Source organism: Python bivittatus, unplaced genomic scaffold, assembly GCF_059951505.1.
Source record: "Python bivittatus isolate LINGU-HERP-01145 unplaced genomic scaffold, Pbiv_v1 ctg000040_np1212, whole genome shotgun sequence".
Taxonomy (NCBI): Eukaryota; Metazoa; Chordata; class Lepidosauria; order Squamata; family Pythonidae; genus Python; species Python bivittatus.
This window is the reverse complement of record NW_028277032.1, coordinates 1,677,942-1,704,057: the sequence shown is the minus strand read 5'-3', so window position 1 is coordinate 1,704,057 and position 26,116 is coordinate 1,677,942. Positions and strand designations below refer to the sequence as shown.

The window sequence follows — 26,116 nt, the reverse complement described above, 5'->3', positions numbered from 1 at the left end:
ATTGGAAAGAAAGGGATGGGGTAGCAAGAATTCAACAACCAAACTATCTCCCATCATAACCAACATATCCCCAAACAGGGTCTGAGACACATAAACAATATTTGTGCTTATAGAGCTTAAATCACACTAATAGAAGAGAATATAGGAAGCTCAGGGTTGAACTGCGGAGTCCTTGGTGCTCTCTGAGCTGGGTTGTTTGATTGCCGAAGTTTTATTACCCAACTAGGTAACATCATCAGTGCTACTGAGTGTGAGGTTTCCTCCCTGTTTATATATAGTAGAACTACCAAGGAGAAAATCACACCCCACCAACACTGGCAAGGCAAGCTACTGTATATAAACAGGGAGAAAATCCCACACTCACTTAGCGCTGATGATGTTACCTAATTGGATAATGAAATGTCTGCAATCAAACAACCAAATTTAAATCACATTGTTGTGGCCACCATGTTGATTTTTTCCCCCCAAAATTGATTCCCCAAAATCCATTAAGGTGAAGACTTCTTTATTTTCCTTTTTACTGCCTTCCAATGAACCAGCAAACTGATGAATCTTTTCCTTGATAATGAAGGAGCTTGGAGGTGGTTGTTTATAACACTGTCTCTTGAATCTTGATCAGTCGGTGAACAAACCATTACACAGCCTCCCATGTTTCTTGCTTTATCATTTGTTTGTGCCCAACTGATTTTTCTTGTTGCACTTCTTCCTTTCCCCATCATGGCCAAAAGATGGTCTGTAACCTATTGGAGAACTTGGGATTTATCCTCACCTTCAGGAATCCCTGATACAATAGACTGCCCTTGAAATGTGCTAAGCATGTTGTGTTTTCAAGCACAGCAATGATCCTAACAGCCAACATTGCTATGTTAATCTCCACTGGGGCTTTCCTCTTGCTCTCTGAGTCATGGTCACTCTTGAGGGCCTCTGTACCAACAAAGCCTGTTGAGGAATACAGGATTTCATGGGGGATTTTTCTCCCTAATGTTTTGCCCCTAAAACCTGTGCCTGTTCCTCATGGATTTGTGGGTATTTGCTGGAGGATCACACTTTCCTACCTTGTGGTGCCCTTGGTTTCAGAAGCTCTCTCATTGCTTATAGAAGACTGACCAGTATGGCATTGTTTGCTGTTAAAAGGGGAAAGGGGATGGGTTTTCACAACAGTGACCCTTTCCAGTCGGGAGCTGAAAATCCCTGAGATTCCATATGTGGGTCCTCTGCAATCCAAGTGCATCTTTACCACTGAATTATCTCCCCTCTCCTCCTTTTACTTATTCTTACTTATACTCAGATTTAGCAAGTTGTTTCAAGGGGGTGGAAATCTTCCCACAAAATACAGAGAGCCTACAGTGAGCTTCCCCAGTCTCGTGATCTAGACATTTCTCAAGACAGCCAATAATGTGCACAAAAAGCCATGACCCAGTGTGATCTAGATCAAATGTAGTCTAGAGCAGATTTTTCAGACCAAGGGATGGGCAGACAAGAAGCACACCCAGGAGGACTAGCTCTATCTTTATTGTAAGGCTATAGTAACAGAATCTTGCAAGTCTGAAAGTACCTCTCCCCTCCCTTACTTTTACTCTCCCCAAAACTAGGGAGGATCCCTTCTGAGATGCTTTCCCCACCCCCAGCCCTCCTGTGGACTCAGATTTCATTTATCAGACCGTTGTCTAGGCTATGGCTCTTCCTCCTGTCTCCCAAGGTCATTCCCACACACTATTACTGGACACCTGTGGGGAGTCACAATGTCAAGATGGTGCTTGTGGCTATGCAAAGCCCCACCCTTTTTTTAGCTGTGATGCCTGCATGATGCACATAAAAGGGGTGGGGCTTCAATGATGCAGCTACCTTCTTGAGTTTTTAGACTCTCCCAGGGATGCTGTTGGGGTGCACTTGAAAGTAAATGAAAGCAGAGCAACTGAACCCCAACCCCCGAGATATATTTTTTTTAAAAAAAGATAATGACACGGTAAATTAAAGAATTATCCATTGATTGCCATTTTATGTTTTCCATAACCTGCTACCTGACTTTGTCTAAGGTTTGGGGCTGCCTGGGCTCTCTATGAGGAAGCTGTGGCCTCCCTCTGTGCCATTAGAGAGCCTCCTATTCCACCGAGGCGAGGGTGACCTGTAATGGTATGTGGGAAAGACCTTGGGAGAATCGGCGAAGAGATGCTGCCTAGGGAACAGTCAGATAAGTGGGGGCATAGCCCACAGCTGCATAGTGGGTAAGGCAAGAGGCTCAGAAGGGACCCTCCCTAATTTATTGGGCTGTAAAGGAGATGGTGGGAGAATTGTACTTTCAGACTTGCAAGATTCTGCTCATGTAGCGTTTATCTGGTCTTGTTTCCTATCTGGTCTACCTGGAAAGGCTGACAGTCCTCAGGGTGTGGTCAGAAAGATCACAATGGGAGCCTCAGTGGAGCAATCAAACTCTGCTGTCTTTTATGGCAACACATTGTTGTGGCTTCCAGTTTGACTTTTTTTTTTTTAACCATATTCTGTGGACGTTCCTGCACCTGAGCAAATGCACTGGGCTACCTTCTGCTCCCAGCCTTTTTGCCATCAGCATCCAGGGAGTGAAACAAATGGAGTTGAAGATGATTTTCATTTTTAAAGGCAATTTTTAAAAGCCCTGCTTGCTGAAAAGGCACTTTGGGAAAAGTGTGCATGTGTGAATTGCTTGCAATGGCAATTCTTTTGGCTGAGGGCAGGAAGCTGAAGCAAGTCACCCCACCAGCCCTGGGGCTGGGACACTTTCCCACTTCTCTTGCAAACCGACAACTGCTTGTGGCCTTCCAAATTAGACCTAGCTCACTTCCTGGCCTCCTCTACAGATTGTGATTGCCCAGAGAGCAGCTGTGCCCTGCTGGCAACTCTTGTTTGTTTTAGCAAAGCTTCTGCAGGAGACCTTCCCTGGTGCAATAAAGTCAGGCTTTTGGCAACTCAGGTCTCCTCCACTAAGAAATTGAGAAGATCTTTGGAAGAAGACAAATCTGATTCCCTTTAGCAAACTGGCAAGCCGCCCGCCTTGAGTTCCACCTGCTTTTCTTCTGCCATGCCTTCTCCTGTCTACATGGCTGGAAACATGTGCTCCATTTCCTTGCATTTCTTTTAACAAGCTTTTAACAGCCAAGCAAGGCACAGAAGGGGACACTGGAATTAAAAGACAGTTAAAACTAATTAATCGCATGCATGAACTACTGCCTGCTTGTTTTTCCACATTTTTTTCTCTCTCTCTCTTGCTTTTAGTGCTTACAAAGGATAGAGACAGGAGGATGTAATGCAGGCCATTACACCTGGAAAAATCCATTAATCTTTCCATCCTCATGGAAAAATAAAGACGGTTGAGTGTGGAGTTGAGCAGGGACATCCAGAGGGGTTCTCTTTTTTAGAGTCTTCTCCAATCAACTTCCACCCCACCCCAAAAGTTGGCCAGGTTTGCAATCCAGGCAGGATTAATAGATCTCAACAAGAGGCATTTTAGAATTTATTGACAGAAACCCAGGTTCATGGAATGCCCGGCTGACAGACAATGCGGCCATCATCTCAGAAAGCGAACTCAGGGGACAGTTGAGCCTCTGGCATTTTGAAATGCAGGACAATTTGGCAGCAGGAACTCTGGGTGGAAATATTCCAGCATTAGGAGTTTTTTAGCCTGGAGCAAATAGGGGAAAAGGGAGTCATAACAGATACATATAAATCATGCAGGGTGTATTCCATATTGGAATTCAGGATCCATCCATTAGAACTAACTTTGTGGAGATTCAGGACCATCTTTTTCACACCATGTGGAGCTACTGTGGACTTCTCTGTTTTCAGGCCAGGGGTCAGCAAAAAGTTTGGGAGGTTGTAAAAGTGGATTGCACAGATTCATGGCAGGTCAGATTATCAATGGCTCTTTAGGAATGAGAGAGAGCAGACCTATTATGGACCATAGAGGGAACAGCCATCAACCTCCTGTCCATATTTGTGAACATTCTGGAGGCAGCTGGTTGTCCACTGTGTGATGCAAGTTGTTGGCCCAGATACGATCTTGGCCTGATCCAGCAAGTCTCATCTTAAGTTCTATTGTGAAGAACAGGGAATGAAGAGTTCCTTGGTAATTTCCTAGACATGTCTATGTTGCTGTTGGTTTTTGTCCTTCTTTTTTAAGGTGTTTTTTTTTTTAACTATGCTGTCTAGTTGGGCCCTCTGCAGATTTTGTGCAGAACTGCATGGAGTTTAGGAAGCAACCTCGTCCTCTGCCCAGAGGAGAATCTCATCCAAGGTTTAGGCAAGGAGAGAGCAGTGAGTTTGCAGGTCATCTCAGGTTTGATTAACTTAGTCCAAGACAGGGATGGGTGAAGGAGGAAGGCCTTAAAGAAGGAGAAAGGAAATGGATTGAATGAGGAGTAAGAAGCTGGATTTTGCTGGTGAATTTCTTCCTACAAGAACCCAAGGACCTCAGGGAAGTGGAGAGCCCTCATTTCATGCCACTGCTCAACCCTGGAATGCCAGACTTCTAGATGAATATGCCTCTGGGTACATGCAGAGTATATTCCTTCACTGACTGTAGAGACTGACCACATTTCTCAAGCATAGTCATCTTCAACCTGTTGCCTCCTGGATGTCTTGAATGCCTCTTCCAGTCATCCTCAGTACAGGATAGTATAGTTTTATTGACCATATCAAGAAACAATGGGCATTAGCCCAATAAAACAGAATTTAAAAACATAAGATCAAATTAAGATGAGAGAAAATAGCATGGTATCATGGATGCTGTGCCTATAACTTAAAGGCACTAGGCTGGGACAGGGGAGTGGGAGGAAGACCTGACACACCCCGAACTGTCTGCTTAGTATCTGTTCATCCACCAGTGCTAAACAGCTGCCTGACATCAGCCCTCCCATTCAAACTGCTTCAGAGCCCAGCAAAATGGTCCCAAGGCCCTTTTCCAGCCAGCCTGTATGCATTTTCCACCTCTTCCCTGACCCCAACTTCTCTGCGATTGGCTCCTGGGCCTGTCTCCCTCACCTTCTCCACTCCTGACCCCTCCCAGGGCATCGCTGTGGAGCTCCTGCGTGGTTCTTCCCCTCCTGGCGCTCACCTGGATGTCGGCTGTGCTTGCCATGACTGACCGACGCTCCATCCTCTTTCAAGTCCTCTTTGCCGTCTTCAATTCAGTGCAGGGCTTCGTCATCATCACCGTCCACTGCTTTCTGCGCAGAGAGGTGGGCATTTAGCTTGCTGGGTGTTCATTGGGGCTGGAGGTGCTCCAGGGATGTATGTGAATACACCAATCCTGAGAATGGGGGTGGGTAGCCCAAGTCATTGACAGTTCATACAACATGCCAAACCTAGCCCTTTGTTTAGCCCATTTTCTGGAGTCACTCAAGACTTGATTCATAGCCTATCCAAGTGGGCTGGGTTTGCACAACACAATAAGACACACACATGCACACATGTACATTAACTAGGTTTAGAAGCTGTACAAATGTAGCCTTCAGGTTTTTAACTGATCTAGTTAAGGGTCTTGGCCAAAGGCAGTGAACCAGATTTGATGGAGACAAAAAAACCCAAGTGTGTTTTGTCTTTTGTCAGAAAATCACCACTTCTGCCTCAGAAAAGGTATCCTAGGAATAGGAAATATAGGCCTATGGCCATCAGTGCATTCCCAAGTCCCTCCCTTGTTGCTCACCTGGTTCCCTGCCCCACCTGAAATAGAACATAAAAACTAGGCTTAGCACAAGCATCTAGCATCATATTTGTTCACAGTCATGCCTTTGGGTCCCCTAGATAGCCTGCTGTAATGAGAAGTGCATACTGGAAGAGTGGCCCCAATGGTAACCGTCCTGGGAATGGATCCATGAGATGCATTTCAGATTGCAAATGTGACCTTGGCTCAGAATTGTTCCTTAATCCTCTACTGTCACACTCCCCATTTTGCTGCTCATAAAAGGGATGATGAAATGGGAGACAGCATTCTTTCTAGTTCTGCCACAACTTTTTCAATTCTAAAACATCATATATGAAGGCTCACTCTAAAGAAAAGGAGAGAAGGTGGGCAAAGGTCATTCTAGAGCTCTGCTTCAACTGGACTTCCCACTTACCTGCCTCCATACAAAGGAATTTGCTGTGGGAGGACGTGTATCCTGAAATGTGGGGGACAGAAACTAAACACAGCAACGTTATTACTGCCTGTAGCAGACAACACCAGGCCACCCTTTTCAGAGCTCAGAAGTTAAGGAGGTTGGGAAATGGGGGACCTCTAAGATGGACTGCAAAAAGGAAAATAGCCTTCTGGAATAAGACCCTATCAAACCACTTCAGTACTGTTGTCAAGGAAACTACACAGATAGGTCCATGAAGTCCCCAGCAGTTGAGCTTGACTTGATGGAGACTTCAACAGCAATAATGTACTTTCACCTTTAGTTCAGAAAATAAACGTGCTGTAGCTTTCCAACATCTGGAAAAGAGAATTGCCTACAGAGTAGGGAGCATTTCATGTAGTGAAATCAATTGAGCTAAGCACAAATGGCTTTTCAACATTCCCCACCACATTTGGAGCAAGCAAATTGGGTCGAGTGTTTTGGCAGACTCCGCTGTGGAAGCGGAGAACTTCTCTAAGAATTTCTGCAGGACAGGGTCTCCCTTAGCAGCGACCACTGCCCCTGAAAAAGTCCGGGGAGAAAATCCATCCTGTTGTCTTCCCTGTGGGAAGCCAGGAAGCCTGCAACTCTCCAAAGAGTGGCTTGTAGAGTGCAAGACAAGATAGTTGCAAGGTGCTTTTGGTCAGCTCACAACTAAATGTGTCCAAGGAGATCAGGTGGTACATTTTACTGAAGTCTCTTATCGTTTGAAATTGAAATTGTGAAAGCAAGTTCTCTTTCATTCAGTTGAAAAAGACCCAATAGAAAGCACTGCAAGTGATGGCTTAAATGGCTTTCAAAAGGGGGTCCAGCCTTTGCTCCTTCGGTCAGCCCAGATAATGGCCATCAGGTACATGGAAGAAGATGGACCCTCCTCTCATTTGACCTATGCTGTTTCTTCCCTATTTCATCCCTCTTGGCCCTGAAGGCTGGGATCCCCCACTCCTTTTCCAGTGCCCTGCTTCTCTTAGTGTGAGTTTCATAGTCATAAAGCATCAGCTCAGGAATGTGGCAAGGGCAGTGCCTGTTGCCACCAGCTGCTCCCTGCAGTCCTCGTTCCCTGGTCAGAACGAGGGCGCTTGCACCGACACCTGCAACCTTGGAACCAACACCTGGGTGCTAAGGCAATCTGAAACAACTGGCGTATTTGGGTACGCTGTCAGAGAGAGTCAGAATTTTTAAAGGCAAATAAAAATGGTGTCCAGGGATGGTAGGAGATGCAGATCATGCTAGTTCTTAAATAGACCCCAGGTAAAAATCTAGGTACTTGTGAAAATATTGTTAATATAAGTTCAGAAACAGTTGGGAAGAAACCAGGGACATCCACCTGTGGGGGATGCGGAACAACAGTGTCAAAATGGCAGGCACAACTGGGCTGTGGAAGCCCCACCCCTTTTCCCATGTGGGTTATTCACATTAAAGGGTGGGTTTGATTGCTCCGTCGTGCCTGGCTTTCTGACACGCCTTCCCAACTGCAAGGAAGGTGCTAGTAGCTTTTCCTTACTTTCCAGGAATTTTTCATGTCCCTTCTGCTAATTCCAGGAGAATCCATAACCAGCCCTCTCTCCTCTAGTCCCCCATCCCTTTAGAGTGGGTGAAACCAACATCTAAAGGGCCCAATTCCTGGATGATTTGGGGAGAGAGAGGAATGCAATAGAGGTCTTTTAGAAGCTGATGGATTCTTTTTACTCTTCTAAAAAAAAGCCACTTTTTTCCCATGGGGGAAATGGGTGGCTTAAGGCATCTATTTTACCTTTTAAGCACTAATTGGGCCAAAAATGCTGATGTCCTTGGTCCTTCTCCCTACATCCCTTGGAGGCCAAATTAACAAAAAGTGCCAGCTTAGAAAAATTGTTCCCTTCCCAAGCTCACCCAGAGGGACGTGCAGGAGAAGGATCCTTTTGTACATCCCTGCATTTTCTTCATACATTGACCTTTCTGTGTTAGGGCAATAAGAGAACCAGCTGGTATCCTACAAGGGTCAATCAGCTGCCCTCTCTTCAACCCGAAACCAGGAAATTTCTTAGCAAGCCATCAGCACTCCTATCCACCTCATTTCCTCTTTTCTACAGAAGCTGGACACAGCTGCTACCTAGGGTTCATTTGGGAAATGTACCAGATTTTATTTTCCAGAACCTAAATATGGAAAATAGGTAGTGGAAGAAGAGCACTGTGTTTTAAAGACTTGGGGCCAAATGATCTTTCTCTCTCCTGCAGGTCCAAGATGTGGTGAAATGCCAGATTGGGGTGTGTAAAAGTGATGAAAATGAGAATTCCCCAGATTCCTGCAAGAATGGACAAGTCCAGATCATGGTGAGTGAGTGTGGGCTGTGTTGTGTGAAGAGACAAAGTAGAAGAGCTGTAGATACCCAAAAGGCCAGAGTCTTGCACCTAGAGGCTGTTGAGGTAAAGCAGAGATCTGCACCTTGAAGAACTAGGGCTGAGTGTGCTCTCCACAAGTTCTTCAGGGTGGCCTGACACTTCCCAAAATCACCAAATTTCTTTTAACGGACAGGAGGAGATGATTCAATGCATAATTGGAGAATTGTTTGGATTGTATTTAATTTTAACTCTGTTTAAATGTAAATGAAGACCGATGTAGTTGTCCAGCCCTATCAAAAGCAAAGGGTAGTCCTTAGGGTGGAAAAAGTTGCACATCCTCCTGGCCTTGCTTTGATCTCTTCCCAGCTGTCTCCATCCCCACATTCTGGGCATGTGATGAGGGCATGTGATGAGGATGTCCCACCAGCTCCTGGCAGCACTCAAATCCTTGGATGTTAAGCATTAAAGTTTGTGGGTCTGTTACTCATGTGTGTTGTCAACAGGAGCCTCCATATGCCTTCAACCTCCACACATACTGTAGATGTTGTCTGTGCTAATAGTTTCATGGGTGGTGATTATTGAACATTTCTATTATGATCAATCAGTTTTCCTAATATTCAGAGAATTGCAAGTACATTCTCTGAATTATTCTTACATGTGCTCTCAAAGGAGAGCAGACAGCAAAGGGGAAGAGATGACATTCAGACTTTGACCTAGACCATGCCTGGGGTTCTTTGACCATATCTTAATGGTGCATTGAGTGAAGCCAGTTGCAGTGGCTAATAAACTATGGTTTATTTCTTCATGGATGTGTAAACCCAGTCAATTTATTAAGCCAACTATTGTCCTAAGTTTTTACATGGTGCTTGGTTCTGGCTACATATTTGGGAGAACCCAGCCATTGCAATTTGTAAATTATGGATTACAGTTAGGATGATGTGGGAAGCCAGGTACTTTGAATATATTCTACAAACCATGGTTAAAAAAAACCCTAATGCAGTATGTGAACCCAGTGAAGGATTGATGAGATCAAACTTATTGAGACTAAATTAAGAGGTTCCTGACTCACATCACACACTTGTGTGTGTTTTTAAGTTATGATCTGGTTGGTAGTAATGGCCTTATTATGGGCTTCGCCATTTTGGCAATGGATACGGCCATCTTCAATATCACCTCAATGCCAGTTTTGTGCTGATCAGTCATCAAATATTAACTCTGCCATTGGGGGCGCAGCCAAGCACACATAATAAAAGCATTTGCGCCTGGCTTTCAAAATATACTCTGTACTTAAATATGCAAACAGTGTTAAAACTTTTCAAGTGGATTATGTTCCAACAGAACAGAACTTAAAACATGTTGATTATTCCAAAATAGGGAATGATGGGAGCTTACAACACAGCCTGGGACCACACATGTAGATGGGATGGTAATCCATGCTGAGTGCTCCTTATCCCAATAAATCAATAAATCAGCAAGCAAGCAGAAGGGCTGGAAAAGATACTCATTTCCATTTAATTGTCACTTTGTTCTGTTTTGTTTTTTGCTTATAGGAATTTTTATTTATTTTCTTAAATCACCCCCTTCTTCAGCTTTGCTTTAGGTTGGGTGGTGAGCACCATTCAGTGTCGATAATCAACCCACTTGTGTTCTTACGCTGAAAAATGAGGATCAAAGACTTGTTTTGAATTCCTGTTATTCATTATGGCAGAACACTCAAAACAATGTGGAAAGAAATTCTTTGTTTGGTCCCAAGCTTAGGACAAAAGTAATATACAAGGTGCTTGATTAACAAGCTCCAAACACTCAGAACATCCATTCCAAGCTCTGAACATTTTGTGCATCCTTACTTTCCCTAATCCCCAAAATAACATTTATCAATGTGGAAATTCAAAAAATAAGCAAGATAACTAAACCTGGTTTGCTACCCATGATGCATTCATTTCTCCACTCCCACCTTCTCTTCTCTTCTCTTCTCTTCTCTTCTCTTCTCTTCTCTTCTCTTCTCTTCTCTTCTCTTCTCTTCTCTTCTCTTCTCTTCTCTTCTCTTCTCTTCTCTTCTCTTCTCTCTCCCTTTCTCCCCCGCTTCCTGTGTTTTTATAGACAGATTTTGAAAAGGATGTTGACCTGGCGTGTCAGACAGGTGAGGGCCTCTCTCTTTCTTCCTGTGTGAGAAAAGGAGGGTTTGGCTGTGGAATGACCTTATTGGATGATGGAGAAGGGGCCAGTTTTACCTCCTTTCCCAGGAGGTAGAAGAAAGCCAAGTTTTTGTAGGACTGGGGGGAGGGGGGTGTCAAAGGTTTAGGATTTGATGGGGGTGGGTATATGCTGCAAAAAGAAAGGAAGTGGGATACAAGAGAAGGGAATTTCCAGGCCCAGGCAGAGTCAGCTTAAGGCTAATGGTATGACCAGGTCAGACTACTAGCAGATGTACCAGTAGTCATTACTGATCACCCCAATTTCCCGTCCCTTTCCCCATGACCTCCCAAACCACCTCTTCAGCCTGATGCTTAGAACAAATGTTGTGCTGAAACCAGTTTTGCAAATTTGTCCAAACTTTTCTTCCCCTTCTGTTTCAGCCCCTTATTCTCAAGGGTGCTTGAAATTTCTTTCCAATTTCACCAAGAGATTTTCAGCTGACTTTATGGTTAGAAGAAGCTACCAGATGAGGAAAAAACCCTTTTGCCTGCCCCCTCTCCCCAGTTGGAAAAGCGCCTGGCAGGGGTGTCTCTAAGTGGGGAAGGGGGAGTCAAAATCTGCAGGATGGCAGGCACAGCATCACAAAGGAAATCCTGCCCCTTTTAGGCATGAGTGTGTGTGCCTCACATGCACACACCAAAGGGGGCGGGGCTTCAGTCACAACAGAGCATCCATCATCTTGCAGGTTTTGAGCCACCCCTCCCCTGTCCCTGGAAGGAGGCCCTTCCTGATGGGATTCGGTGGAAGTCTGAGAATCCAGGGAGGAGGCTATTCCTTGGAGACGTGATGGTGCCATGAAAGACGAGGTGTTCAGGCACAGCCCTTGACTCTCTCCTAACTAAGTGCAGGAACACTCAGGAGAATTTTACCTAAATTCTCATTTTCTTTGGAAGAAATTCTGAAAGCAAAGCCTCTTTCATCAAGCAGCATGAGAATTGGTAGAGGAGAGAAGCAGATTCCCCCCTCCCCTTGCTAGCATTGCTTAAAATTGAGCTCAGAGGCACGTAACAGTTTCTCCCAGCTCCAGGTTTCAGGGTTCTCCACTCCTTCCTTAAACACTTAGATTTCCAGTCTCAGAAAAATCCGTTTCTCTGCACCTGCGGCATGGTGACCTGGGGCAGCTGAGAGATAGACACTCTCCTACCCCCACTAGAAAAAATTAAAAATAGAAAGGACAATTGCTCCTCCTTCTTGTCCAAACTTCTTGGAGTGACAAATTGCCAAAGCACAGGGGTTTTTGCTTCATAATCTGCCTAACCACCCTCTCCACTCCCAGTCCTCTTTAAAGAGGTTAACACGTGCAACCCAGCTACCATCACAAGCACATTGTCGCGCATCTCCCTGGACGGTGATGAGGATCCAAAGCTCAATACCAGCTCCGAAAGTGGCCTGGGCTTCTCCACCCTCCCTGGGAACATCCCGCCCACTTCCATCCTGGTCCAGATGCCGCAAATGACACACAATGTGGTGAAAGGGCTGAAGGAGCTCAGCGATCCCCCTGCCAAGAAGGACGTTAACTTGGATGTGGCGCGAGGGCCGGTCTACCTGTGCGGCGACAGCAACCTGCGGCAACTGGATTACGGCTGGCTGCGTTCCCAGGAGGCTTCCCTTGAGAGCAATTACATGGTGCTTCCCCGGCGGACAGTGAGCCTTAAACCTTTCACCAGGGAAGAGGGCAAACTCAACGTCAAGTTGGATGAACCTCCAGGCCTGGCCCAGGGCCGGCACTCGATGGAGGCCGAGGCTTACCCCAGCTTTGCCTCAATGGACCAAATCAACGTGAACTTGAACCAGCCCTATGGGACCGTCAAGCACCCATATGGCCTTCAATTCAAGCAGCACCCCACCGTGCGGCAGATCCTGGCCTCAGAGTTGTCAGAGCGCAGCCGCAGCATGCCACGCACCGTGCCCGGGTCAGCCATGAAAGTGGGCTCCCTGGAGGTAAGAGTCACTCTGAGTCTGCATGCGCCTTTTGGACGTTGAATTGAAGTGGCTAGCAGCTGATTTCTGCCCTGAGCAGAATTTCTGGTTCATGAATTTGCTTGTCCAAGCGTGAGTTCAGAGGTGGCCGGAGGGTGTAAAGAGTAAGTAGCTTAGGTTGGAAGGCTGAAAGGATAGCAGAACGCCAAAGTGAGCTATTCTTTGGGCTGTTAAATACTTCTGCATACTTGCTGAGAGGTTAAGTCCTACTGAGTTTAACTGGATTTATTTCTGTTTAAGAGCACATTGAATCCTAACCTTTGCTTTGTTCTGGGTCCAGGATGAGGAGTTGTTACAGAAGCATTTTCCCTTTGATTCTATCCTATCTTCCAATGCTTCCTAGATTTTTTTCTGCAAATGGTGCTGCAGCTTCCCTTCCTCCTTCTCCTCCTCCTCCTCCTCCTCCTCCTCCTCCTCCTCCTCCTCCTCCTCCTCCTCCTCCTCCTCCTTCCCAGCTGAAGCTCCTTCTTTCCTTTGCCAGATGCAACTAGCAAAGATTTCAGCCCTTGCACAGCAACATGGAAATAAATCCCATTGAATACCATGAAGCTGAACTTGCAGATAAGAGCATACATAATCAGGGTAGAACTAATCAGAACTGTTTTTCTGTAACATACCACCTGGTTGTCTCAAGAATGAACTCATATTTGCTAGCAAGTTCAGATGTAATCTTCTAGACGTGATAAATGACACATTATCTCCAGAACAAGTGTTGGGAAACTGTAGCTTAGTGTCCATTTATTGGCCATAATTTATGATTTTATTCTGGCTTAAGATGCTGGTGAGGAAAAGGACCTTAAGCTATTTCTGTTGTAACAAGGAATTGTAATTTAGAGCAGGATTGCAGCCTTGAAGCAGAATGCAAGACGTTGAAAAGTATAGCATGTTTGAATGATGCTGTCTCCAAAACAGTTGTCACCTCCTAGAAATATAACATCTCATAGAAAAGGTTTCCAGTCTAGAAGTCAAGTTTTCCATGTGCAAAGAAGTTTTTACATATATTTTATGAAAAGTGGTATAAGCCTACAAGAGGTTTTCCTCCTCAGGTCTACTAATTGTGTAAGTTGGCTCTGAAAATGCTCTAAATGAATTTGATGTGCACAGGTGACTATGTGGGGAGAGGTGGGGAGAGGTGATGGTTGCAACATTTGGATCTGCATAAGAGAATCCATAAAAAAGGTGTGTGAAAGTATAAAAGTTGATATTTGATGCTAAGTGGGGGCTTGCATACAGGATAGTACAGCATGTGCACAACTTTGGAATCATCTGTTTAATTAAATGTGCTTTGACTGCAACAGAAGCTGGAAAAGTTCTCTGCAACTCAGACTTACCCTGGATTGCTTACATTTAACTTTTGTGGCCTTCCCCCCCAAAGGCTCTCAAAGAGCTGTGATGAAGGTCCAAAGATTCCCTCTTCCAATAATGCTAGCCACTTATTAGAAACAGAAGTTAGAATCATGAGTAGGTAGGAGTTTCGTAGGTCACCTAGTCCAACCTTCTGCTTAGGGTAGGAACTCAACCTCAACCATCCCCATCAGTTGACCATCCAGCCCCAATCTGAAAACTCCAGCAAAGGGGAATCTACCACAATTTCAGGCAGCCTGTTCCATTGCGTGATGCCTTTTGTTATCATTAAATCCCACCTTACATTCAACTTGAATCTTCTTCCTCTTAATTTCAACCATTTGACCTTTGTCCTCCTCTCAATTTTGTTAGAAAGAAAACCTGGCTCTTCCTGCACGTGTCAACCTATTAGCTACTTATAGACCACTGCATTATTTCCCTTTGGTCTTCCCTTTTGCAAGCTGAACATGTCCAGCTCCTTCAGAACCATTCCCCATATACTATGGGTTCCAGATCAGCATGGTAGCTCTCCTCTGAACTTCCTCCAAATTCTCTGTGCCCTTTTGAAAATGGGGTGCCCAGAACTGGATACAGCACTCCAAGTGTGGACTAATCAGTGCAGAGTTACTATGAAGCTGGATGCCATGCTGTTGTTAGTGCCTCTCAAGACTGCCTTACCCTCTTCAGCGTCTGCATTCTACCTTATTGAACTATACTAGTTCCCGGCAATTAGCAATGGATTGTTCAGCCAGTTTGAGCCTGTAGCATGACTATGTCTGTTTCCCCTGCATGAACTGTTGCCTGCAGCAGGTGGCCTGGTTTGGAATTCTGGAGCAGGAATGGGACAGGGGTGTTTCTGCTGTGAAAAGCAGAACTTGTTCAAGAAGCATAAAAGGAGTCATTCTTCCATTTATTTCAGAATGTTTCTCCCGCATCCTGACACCACACAGATCCCTAACTTGACTGAATCTGCATTTAACCCCCTTCTCTGCTTGGCACTGCCATGAAGGCACAATGTTTTTGGGGGAGGGGGGTTGGTTTTTGGGAAGCCCCAAAACAGCAGCTTCAGGTTGGTTCCTGAGGAGGGAAGGAAAATGGGATTTTTGGAGGGTGGGGGTGGGGAAAGAACACCACAATTGAAGTAAAGCTGAGCTTGCAAGTTGGCAATGGGACTGAGATTGATCGACAGGGAGAAGAGAGGGCCTGCCCTCTGGATTCTCTTCTCATGGCCTTCTCATGATTCAGGAAGGGGTGGGGGCTTATTTATTATCTCCTCCACCTTATGCAGAAGGCCCCAAAATGGGAGAGTTGTGCTGAAATGCAATCAACTCCCCACCTTCCCTAAAGCTCAGCATCTTCCCTTCCATTTGTTCTCCCAATGCTTTGGGTACTAACCAAGAGAAAACTCACCCAAGTGATCCATGCTCCTCAGGTCTGGATGCCATTCAAAAATAGTCATCTAAGAGCTTGTTAGAAGATGCGGCTAGAATAGTAGGTGCTTCATCTACCAGATCTTCCTGGAGCAAAGCGCTTCAGTTAACACATGCCGTGGCCGCAGACAATTGGCCCCAGGAAATGGCCATCAGAGTGCATTAGGGTTGCCCTTTGTTGTCTGCTCCTGTGATGCTTTGGGGATAACCTTCTCCTCCTGCTGCTCCTAACCCCCTCCCCACACCGTCATCTCTGTATGTTCTGATGTTTCCTTGGGTGCCTCCCAACCCATCTGCTCTCCAAAACTCAATCTGAGGACTAGACAAAGTAATGAAGGCTTTTCTTTTTTCCCCCCTCCCCCCTTGTGGTATGCTTACTTCATGCCTCCCTCCCCAGAGGAAAAGACTACGGTACTCTGACCTGGATTTTGAGGTGAGTGCCCTCCTGGGGTATAACGGAGTGACATCTTTTGGCATTTCAGCAATTCCAGTTGTGCCCTGTCTTTACCTGCTAGCCAGACAGTTGTCTCGGTTCTGTAATGATACCCCTGGGATGGGGGTGTCCAGTCGACCTTGTTCTAATGGGAGCTGAATTTGGGGGAATTTGGCCTAGGTGGGAGCTCCGACTTTGAACTCACACCCCTGGTGTGGGATAGGTAGTTGCCCAGAGCTGTTTGGGTTTTTTTTCTATTTTTTCATTTTTTCTATTCCTATCTAAGATTTCGTCATCTCTTTGATGGCCATGAGTCTGTTTGAAGTTATCATCAAACCAATGCATGAACCAGAGTGCTGGGCTTGATTTGGCATTTTCCTTAGGTTGTGGAGAGGTCTGAATATTTGGAACATGACAATCTGCATCCATGGGCAGACCACCACATGGGGAAGTTAGGTATCTCTTCACTTTCCTTCTCCAGCAAGGAGGGGGACCAATTAAGATAATCAGTCGTGGAGTTTTAGGGAATCGGATGGGTTCTGGAATGTTCTGGAGGAATTTCCAAAACCAGTGACCTTTTATGGATCTCCTTTGATCTATGGAATGATCTATGGAATAAGCCATTGATAACAATTATCATTAAGTCCTCTCTCTGGGACAGTGAAGTCCAGTGTCATTGTTTTCTCAGGAAACCACTAGAATGCAGATGCTGTAAGACTCCTTCATGCCTGCTACACTGTGGTGAAGGCTGCAGAGAAAACTTTCTCTGCAATCTCCTTTGCATCCTCAAGTAGCTGTCTAGCAGAGCTCTTTAAAGTGATTAAGGGTTTGTTGTCATCTGCTTTGGAAAACTCGATGTTGGAACTTTCAGGGATCTGCAGTGACAGATGTGTGAGGCATTTAGAAGATAAAATCAGTTGTCTTTATATTATCATGAACCCTGCATTTGACGCAGTACATACTGAGATGTCCAGATCACACCTGACGAGTCTCTATGAGATCACTTTCAGTTTACAAGTCTCAAGGACATCAAAAAGACTGTAGATTCCTTGAGGTAGCCAAAGGGAGATGACTAGGTAGATCCAGAAAGTGGTGAAGGAATCTTTGTCTGATGGACTAAAAGAGCCAGTGGTCCAACCACTTCTGAAGAAGCTGTCCCTGGATCCAGAGGATTTTGTCCATAACTGCTTAGGCATAAATTCCTTTTTTTTGCAATCAAGGAGAGGTTGTCTGTGTTGCTGCAGACATTCTTAGAGGACACTGATTATCTCAAAATCGTTTGGCCTGGTTTGAGGAGATAATCATCAGGCATGGTAGATGATCTCCTGTGGGACAGAGACAGGGGGACTCTCTTCATCCTGGCTGATCTTTCAGTGGCTTTTGATAACATCAGCAATGATGTCCTCCTGGAGCATGTCTGTGAGTTGGGGTTGGGGCCTTAGGTTCCAGTGTTTCCAGTAGTACTTGCAGGAATGGTTTCAAAGTATTATACTAGGTGACTGCCACAGCTATACTGAGGGATGTCCACAATGGCATTTAGGATCTGTATGAAGCCATTGGAGGCAGTCATTAACTTGGGGATGAGGTATCATCAATATGCTGATATTTATTGATGCATTCAGAAATTGATACACTGCCTAATTCACAGGACTCAAAATGGTTTACAATACAACATAGATAGATAGATAGATAGATAGATAGATAGATAGATAGATAGATAGATAGATAGATAGATAGATAGATAGATAGATAGATTATATAAATCTAGCTCTAAGGCAGCTGTAGAGTCCATTAGCAGAATCAGCTCTATACTCCCTTGCCTCTGAAAACAATTCAACCTGAAAACTGAATCCAGACAGGATGGAAATGAAGGGTGTGGGGAGAATCCAAGAATTAGGGGGTTTGCTTCACCTAATGGGAAGGCACTCCTTCCTTGAAAGAGCAGGCATGTTATTTGGGATGATCCTAGGATTATCATTGTCACTGGAGCCCAAAGAAACCTGTCATATATCAGCTAAGCTACTGCACGGCCTGCTGCGTAGCTATCAAAACAGGCTCCAGGTTTTCCTCTTGACATAAAAATTACTCCAGACCAGGACACCTGACAGATTGTTTTCCATGTCACAGACCATGTTGATTGCTAAGATCCACTAGGAAAGTCCTTCATTGGATGCCAAGAACCACAAGCTGATCAGGCCTTCTCAGTGTAGCCTCTTCAATCTGAAATCTTCTCCCTCCTGAAGCCCTAGAATTCTAAAATATAAGGGTGGAAGTGGACCAGGAGAACATCTAGTCCAACCCCCCGGCCAGTGCAGGAATCCAATATCCCGAACCGATGGCCATCATGAGATTATATCTCTTAGGCACCTTTTAAAAGTCTACTTCTTCATCGAGGCATTCCTGTGTGAAAGTTGTGGGATTGTTTTGGTTTCATTTTTGTCCTTTTCTTCCTTCACTTTTTAAATTGAATAGTTTGTACTGTTTCAATCTGTTTTTTTGTATTTTAAATTATTGTGAACTAATTTGAGAACTGGAATTATGGGAAGCACTGAAATAATAATAAAACCCCCTCTTGCCCAGTGATCTGAAATGTCAGGAATTAATGGGGGGAGGTTTTTACAAATGACTACATATTCTTGCCAATTTACTAATCCCAGAACTCTTGGGGGGGGGGGGAAATTGTGTCAGTGCAACTGGCATAAAACCATTACAGACTTCTAGTGCAGAATACCCAGGACTCTGCTGTCAATCTGCTTTTGACTCAATGTCAATTGGTTAAGAACAGGAATAGGTGAATTTGTCAAGTTTAATTTTGCTCCGATTCTCATTTCTAGACCAGCTGGGGGGTGGCAGGAGGGAAGAGAAGATAGAATTCTATCTATCTTGCATGGCCTCTCTTCTAATGTATAAATGAGTGCATGCTGTTTTTCTAATATAAGCATTCTTTTCCAAATGAGTTCCCTTCAAATAATAGCTTTCAGTTATTTTTTGCCAGTGTCAGCATTTTGTACCCATTTCCCCAAATACCTGCATTCCCTAACATCTGGATTTAGGAAACAGTTTTGCAAAATTCAGAAAAACATGAATATTAAGACAGTTGCATTATAGTTTGCGTGTTGGTTCTGGGAATAAGCATTAAGGAAATCTGGAATAAATGTAAACTAAACATATTTCTCACCAAGCTCTACTTTAGAGCAGCAACTTTCACCTTCAGCTCAGGACTCAATTTTATTTATTTTCTTAAACCACACCTGTCTTTCCCCCCCCCCCTTCATCAAAATACGGAGGCTGTTTGTGAACCAGGCGCAGGTTCTCTGCAGTTGCACTGAGCTGTTGCCAAAGACTTTTGACCACATTTCTGGATTGATGCAAGGCAGAGCAAGTGTCTTGTCCCTCCCCAGCAACCCCCAGTAGCAACACACATTGCAACTCAGCCTAAATGCAAAATCTTCAAAACCTAGAATCAGCAAGGGTGTGGTTGATTCCCAGATGCATTTCCCAGTAATCAAGAGAGTGATTAAGACATCCCTGCCCTGGGTACGTCCAGGTCTAGTCTGACTTGGAATGTCCCCGGGAATCAGGTGCGCTCTTGCATTGTTTCAAGTGGTGTGGCTGAAAGCGGCATCTGAACCAGGCCTGTATCCTCTGGCCATGTGGACAAAGTCAGTTTTTCACGCATGCCAATTGTGTGCATCCTTCTTCCTCTTCCAGATTGCCATGATAAAACCCTCACACATCCCTCGTGATGGAGCAGAGGAGGGTAGTGGCTCTCTCAGACTTGCACGAGTTCCTAACGGCCACTTTTCCATATGTTCTGTGCTGCGATGTGCTACCACTCTGCTGATTGGTTATGCTTTGTGATGGGTGTTATGTTGGCAGGGTTCTGGAACATCTGTTTATTGATTGATTTGTTTACTTATTTATTACATTTGTGTGTGCCTGGATCCTTCCAGACTTCCTTCAGCCTACAACAAAAAGGGCACAGTACAACATCCACAGTGAAGAATGCCCACTGAACCCCATAATGGTGTAACACAAAATGCAATGTTATAAAAGTAAAATAAAACCAGATGATACCAACCATGGGTACACAATTCCCAAAGTACTGATGGCGATCAATCAATCCCAAGGGCCCTTTGGAAAAATTTAGTTTTCCAGCTTCTGCAAGGCCATCCCCAAGTCTAGGTTTCTGGTTTCAGGCCATGTCGCCTCATGAAACATCATGGACCTCCTTGAATGGGTCGACTCAGGTTTTGTTCTTGGTTCTTATCTATCTATTAAAAGCATTGCTGCCCCATTCTGATTGGAAAAGGTCTCTGAGTAGTTTATAGACAAGTGTAGTTTTTAAAAAAAAAAAAAAGAGGAAGAAGATAATCCCTGTAACCTTCAGGTTTGCAGTCTGAAAAGACAGAGCACAAGAAGAAAATTTGATGGGCAGGGGAGAGGAGGACAAGAACATGCTGAGCCCAATCTTTGACTTTTATAATGGCCAGCTGTAATGCACCTGCATTGTCCTTCTCGTCATGACAAAACAAGATGGAAGCAGTTCAAGGAGAAGGAGCCCCAGACCATTGGTCCTTCATCTGCACCAGTACAATAGACTAGTCTGACAGAGGAAGCCCAGCCTGATGAAACTGGATTTGGCCACAGTTAGGGATGCTGGAAGAAAGGGGAAGAGTAAATACAGTTCAAGGGCATGTTTGCCTTCACATCCCAGTCTTCTTGCAAGTTTTGTTAGATCTTCAGGGGTTCAGACCCCATTTTACCAGAAACTTAGGAAGCTCAAGAGGATGTACTGCCCCCTGGCGATAGTCCCTTTCTCAAATTCTCCACAGATTGGTTAAAAGCTACCATTCTGCTTCTGTCTTCTCCCAAGATACCCTCAGGGCCAGTCATTTGTGTATTTAAATAGCATTTCTCTTTGACTAGGCGGACCTATTTTGCTTCCTAGCTGCTGTCCAATTATTTTCAGCTCGTGCTACCCCACTGTTGGGAATCCATAATACAAGAGCCTGGGAAAGTTCTGCTGGGTTGGTTACTCCCAGAAATAATAAGCAACGGCTGCCATGATCTGTGGGGGTTCCTCAACCAATCTGGAATCCACTAAATAGCCCTCATCGCCATTCAAAGCTGGCTGGAGGAAACAGCTGTCCAACCCAACTCCAGATTTCTTTTTTTTTTAAAGCTTGACATGAGAGACTATGTATATAGTGAGGAAAAGGCACAAAAGAACTCATTGGTAGGAAAGGGAAGGATTACAATGAAGGGACTTGGGGGCTGTTGAAAAGACTGGAGAAAGGACAGTTTCAGGCATGGGAGAGAGTTAACCCTCCCACCCATCATGCTTGGCTGCGGCATGGGGAAAGGCAAAGTCATACCAATGACACTCTTGGGCGGCCCTAGCTTAGCACATCTCTAGGAGGCATCACAGGAGAGATAAGAGTCTGGTAGTCACTGGTCAGCTTGATGATATTGCTTGATTAGGAGGAGTCAATTTAACCCCAAACAATATCAAGTCCGCTCGTGGTGTAATTTAGCCAAATCCAGTGTGTGTCACTAAGAGAGTTGCTTAGTGAAGCAAGAGTTTCTGTAGAATTTTTTTAAATGATTTTTATTTCAGCCTATAAGCAGTGTTTCTCAACCTTGGCAACTTGAAGAGGTGTGGACTTCATCTCCCAGAATTCCCCAGCCAGCATGGCTGGCTGGGGAATTCTGGGAGCTGAAATCCCCACCTCTTCAAGTTTCCAAGGCTGAGAAACACTGATACAGACTATGCTTCCCAGCTCCATATTTGCAAATACAATCATTTCCCCAATAGGTACTTTTTGTTGAATTTCCATGTATGTGTATGCGCGTGCACACATGTGAATCTCAGTGAAGATTAGCCCCTTAAACACCACATCACTTTCTAGACCTAGGTGCCAGGTTTTGTTGTCCCATACTTCTCTAGAAGCAGAGGCGTCTGCTGGGAAGGTAAAAAAAGTCAAGATGGCACTGTGACCATGCAACCCAAATCCCACCTCTTGTTTATGTGCCCTGCAAGACACGCATAAGGGGTGAGCCTTCAGACACAGCACTGTCTTAATTTCTTTGACCCACCTCTTCAGATTTCCACTTTCGCTTGAATTCAGAGAACTTGGAGGAAGGTTGGCCACAACTGAGTTGATGGCAGTTGATGCACAGAGTAGGTGACAACTGCACCAGGAGAACCCTTCTTGGCCTGAAAAAGAGGACCTTTGCCTCCAGAAAAATACTTTGGGGGTTGTTTGCCCATTGTAAGTGCCCTGACCATTTTTCATAAGCACCCTATAGCAGAGAAGAGGGACTTCACCTTGTCTAGAAGGATGGTGGCTGAGCTAAGTTTCAAGGGGGTATGAAGAAAGCTCCTCCACTCGATTCTTCTGCCATTTTAGCCACAAATGTTGGGTGAGTAGATGTGAGGGAAAGAACTCCTCTACCCAAACAGCCTCTGGTGACCTCTCTTTTCTCTTCTGTCTCCCTCCTCTCATCTCGGGGATTATTGCTGTGAACATTTGCAGAAAGTTATGCACACAAAGAAACGCCACTCAGAACTCTACCACGAGTTGAATCAGAAATTCCACACGTTGGATCGGTATCGTGCTCCGGCCACTAATGCTGCAAAGGTAAGGATGGGAGGACAGGGACAAAAGGCAACTCCTTCTCAATGAGACAAGGAGGGTGTCTCAAGGGAGCTGCAGGCTTTGAAGCAGGTTTGACACCCTTGAAACAAAAGTCTAGAACTGTTTCTCAACCTTAGCAACTCTAAGATATATGGACTTCAACTCCCAGAATTCCCCAGCCAGCATGGCTGGCTGGGGAATTCTGGGAGTTGAAGTCCACAAGATGCCAAGGTTGAGAAACACTGGTCTAGAATCTTAGAGTTGGAAGGGAGTACTTAGTTGGCTGAGCCCAACCCTTTGCTTGGTGCAGGACTCCAGCTGAAAGCATCCCTGATCGTATACATTTCTTGCCCACCGTTATACACAACGGTGAAAGAAGACACTAAGTGCTTAGTCATTATTAATGCAAGAGAAAGATGGCTGACTAACTTCTGCTTGAACACATCCAAGGTATAGAACTCACCATTTTCTGGGTAATACCTTTGTGTGCAGAGCTCAAGGAGGATGAAATAATAAATTGGTACGAAGCATTCCATTGAAGGGGTTGATTGCCAATGGAGCTTCTAAGCTTCTTACATACACAAACACATACCCCCCGCCCCCAAAAAACCCGGATCCTGGTACATCTGTTAACCATGATGAAGAATATTGCCAGGATAGCACCTCCATGCTGAGCGGTACCCAGCCTCTTGATATTCCCTTAGGATGAAGAATTGCAGCTGACCAAACTCAGGTGTTTGAAGTCTCAATATCTCTCCACATCTCATGGACCCTTCTACTAAAGCTCTTCTCCCAGTCCAAGGGTCTAGAACGGACACAAAAAATAGAATAAAGAGTTAGAAAATGTTGCTTTTACAAATGAGCGAGTTTGTAAAAGAATTATTTTAAGATGCATTGAACCCAACGAAAGATTCACTTTCAAGTCATTTGGATTTCTCAAGGATGTAGAGTAAGGGCTGGATTTCATTGTCAATATGCTGAAAGTATAAAATGAAGGAAGGATCACAGAAAACACAGAGGAAAGATGACCGATACATACATGTGCAGTCAAGGTTCACTTTGTTGTTTAAGGATTTCATTTACTTACTTGCAAATTGTGAAAGGGACTAATCTGAACTGTAGTTTCAGAGCTGAGATGTGGACGTCATTCATCAGAGTTCTTAAAATTTCCACTCAGATGTTGACTCAAAAACATACCAAAATATATTATAAAATGCATAATGCAAGAGAGAATATGTTTAGAAATGTGTATTTCGATATTATTTTAATGCACTTTGTTTTAACAAATCACTTTAATGTGGAAATATGAATATAATAAGGGAAGTATGAAGCAGGAAGTCACTGGATTCACTTTTTAACTGATTTGCCTGTTCAGTTTTGACTTATCTAGTTTTTGCTTTAAGCAGAATAAAATGGACTTCTTCACCAGTATTTGCACTCTTGTGATGCAGTTTTAAAAAGGAAAAAAAAACCACCTTCATAATAGGATTGGTGTCTTAGGAGAAATGGATATAAATGGATATAAAGATTGCACTGACCTTTTTTTAAAAACAAACACAAACTGGGATGGCCAGTGTGAATCTGAGTTTGGAAAAATTATAAGCAGAAAGTGATTCAGACACCTATGCTCCCACACCCACAAATACACATTATATTTATGTGCCCAGGGAATCAGACTTTTACAGCAAGAAAAGTCAAAGTTTAGATGACCTTGGTTGAATTGGATCACGAGGCTGAGCGAAAGGGAGTAGACCTTAACGTTCCTCATTTGGGCTCTTTTCATGCAGAGAGAAAAGCGCTGGAGCGTCTCTTCAGGAAGTGGCGAAAAGAATATGACCAGCGTAAGTACTTTTTGAGGAGAGAGAAAAGAAATATGCACCAGGCAAGAGGATATTTAGGCTTTAAAAAAAAAGGAAGAAAAGACACCCTCAAGTCAAACTCAATTCCTGCCGGCTTCAGCCAGGCAGTTTTCTTGGCAGTATGACAAAAGTAATTAACCATTTGCCTGGCAGGCTCTTTTCACACATGGCTCCCCTGCTATAAAGATTTTCACCATAGTTCGCTTCGTGCAATGAGTGAAGCCAACCATTGAATAACTTCCCTGAACCATAGTTCAATGACTCTTGCCTTGTATGACCCCAGCCCTACCTGATGTTTGGGTGTCACGAAGGTGGGGCTTTTCGCCCAAAGCACATTGGGCATCTTCCGTTGGAGCCCTGGGGGTTATAGATGGGTTAGTTTCCTCCCTGAGTCTCCTTCCTCTTCCCCTTCTTCAGCAAGAGGTCACGAGCCCAGAGAGCCAGCAACAGAAGCAAAAGTCTTGGAGCACCTTCAAGGCCATGACGCTGAGCTCCCTGCCCCCCAAGCCACGGGAGAAGCTGGAGCTGCACTCGGCCGACTGGGAAAAGCATTGCATGAGCCTGGATCTGTCGGAGGGCGACTTCCAAACAGAAGTGTGAGCCTCATGGACTCTGTGATTTAGCAACCTATAAATATATATAAATATAAATATATATATATATATATATTTTTCACACTGACACTTTGGAAAAATCAAGCAAATCAGGACAGACAAGAGTTTCTTCCCCTTCTGGCATTTTTCCGGGGAGACTTTTTTTTAAACTCGGCCCTCTCTTTAAACACACCTCAAGGAGGAAGGCCAGGAGCACCACGGACGCTGTGCCCCTTCCCCAGTTGCCAAGCAGGCACAGCCGCGCTCACCTTCCCACACACCTTTCTCTGCCCCACGTGCAGATCCTATGGGGACGTATCCCTTTCAGCATCAGTAGGTCTCCTGCCCCCCACTCCTCCCATGTCCCCCCTGTGGTTCACTGCTGGGACACAGAACTGCACTCCCGACCATCTCATGGTTCTCCATCTGTCCCTTGCACAGGACAAGGGAGGGCAGGAGATCCTGCCCTTTTCAGGGACCAGGGAACGTACTTTGACTCTCTTTCTTTCTTTCTGTTTTGCTTTTGTTTTGTTTTTTAAAATCTGGGTATTTCATATGCCATGCACTGTGTGCCCTAACAGCATTCTGGGATAGAAGTTGCCACCAGGCGTTTCCTTTCTTCCCCAATTTCAAATCTCACTTGGAGGATAGAAGCAGGGAAGAAAACACTGCCACTTTCTCAATCCACCCCACACGTGGCTGTCTTCCCACCTGTTTCTCCCTACCCAAGTCCTCCATTCATCCTCAACCCCTCTTCCTATATATCCCAGGCCAGGCGGGTGCTGTATTTGTTGGAAATAAAACGAAAAAAAAAATCACTCAATGGATTGTCTGCTACTGTCGTCATCTTCTTTGGGTTGATGAGGAGTCACAACAGTTAAGAAATTGTGCCTGTATATAAATGGAAGAACTTGTGCCCTTTTTTTAAATGTAGAGATCTTTCATTCATCCTGGAGAAAATCGATGTCAGGGTTTCTCAACCTCTGCAGCTTTAAGATGTGTGGACTTCAATTCCCAGCATGCTGGCTGGGGAATTCTGGGAGTTGAAGTCCGCACATCTTAAAGTTGCCGAGGTTGAGAAACACTGATCTATGTGGTCACTAAGAGTTGATGCCAACTTGATGGCACATGCTGGAGACCTTTTTGCAGCAGGAGATATGTTTTGGGGAGTCAGGCATGAGATGGCAAAC

The 26,116-nt window shown here is 44.7% G+C and overlaps 1 protein-coding gene across 1 annotated transcript in view; it reads left to right on the top strand.

The window, feature by feature from the left end:
• ADGRB2 (adhesion G protein-coupled receptor B2) overlaps positions 1-25,713 on the top strand; it is a 143,013-nt gene extending 117,300 nt beyond the window's left edge. The window contains exons 22-28 of the mRNA XM_088153494.1: positions 5,039-5,210; positions 8,346-8,441; positions 10,551-10,590; positions 11,923-12,587; positions 22,373-22,477; positions 24,262-24,315; positions 24,751-25,713. Of these exons, the coding sequence (XP_088009620.1) occupies positions 5,039-5,210; positions 8,346-8,441; positions 10,551-10,590; positions 11,923-12,587; positions 22,373-22,477; positions 24,262-24,315; positions 24,751-24,933 (1,315 nt within the window). The 3' untranslated portion in view covers positions 24,934-25,713. The remainder of the gene's footprint in view (positions 1-5,038; positions 5,211-8,345; positions 8,442-10,550; positions 10,591-11,922; positions 12,588-22,372; positions 22,478-24,261; positions 24,316-24,750) is intronic.
• The last annotated feature ends 403 nt before the right edge of the window (positions 25,714-26,116 follow it).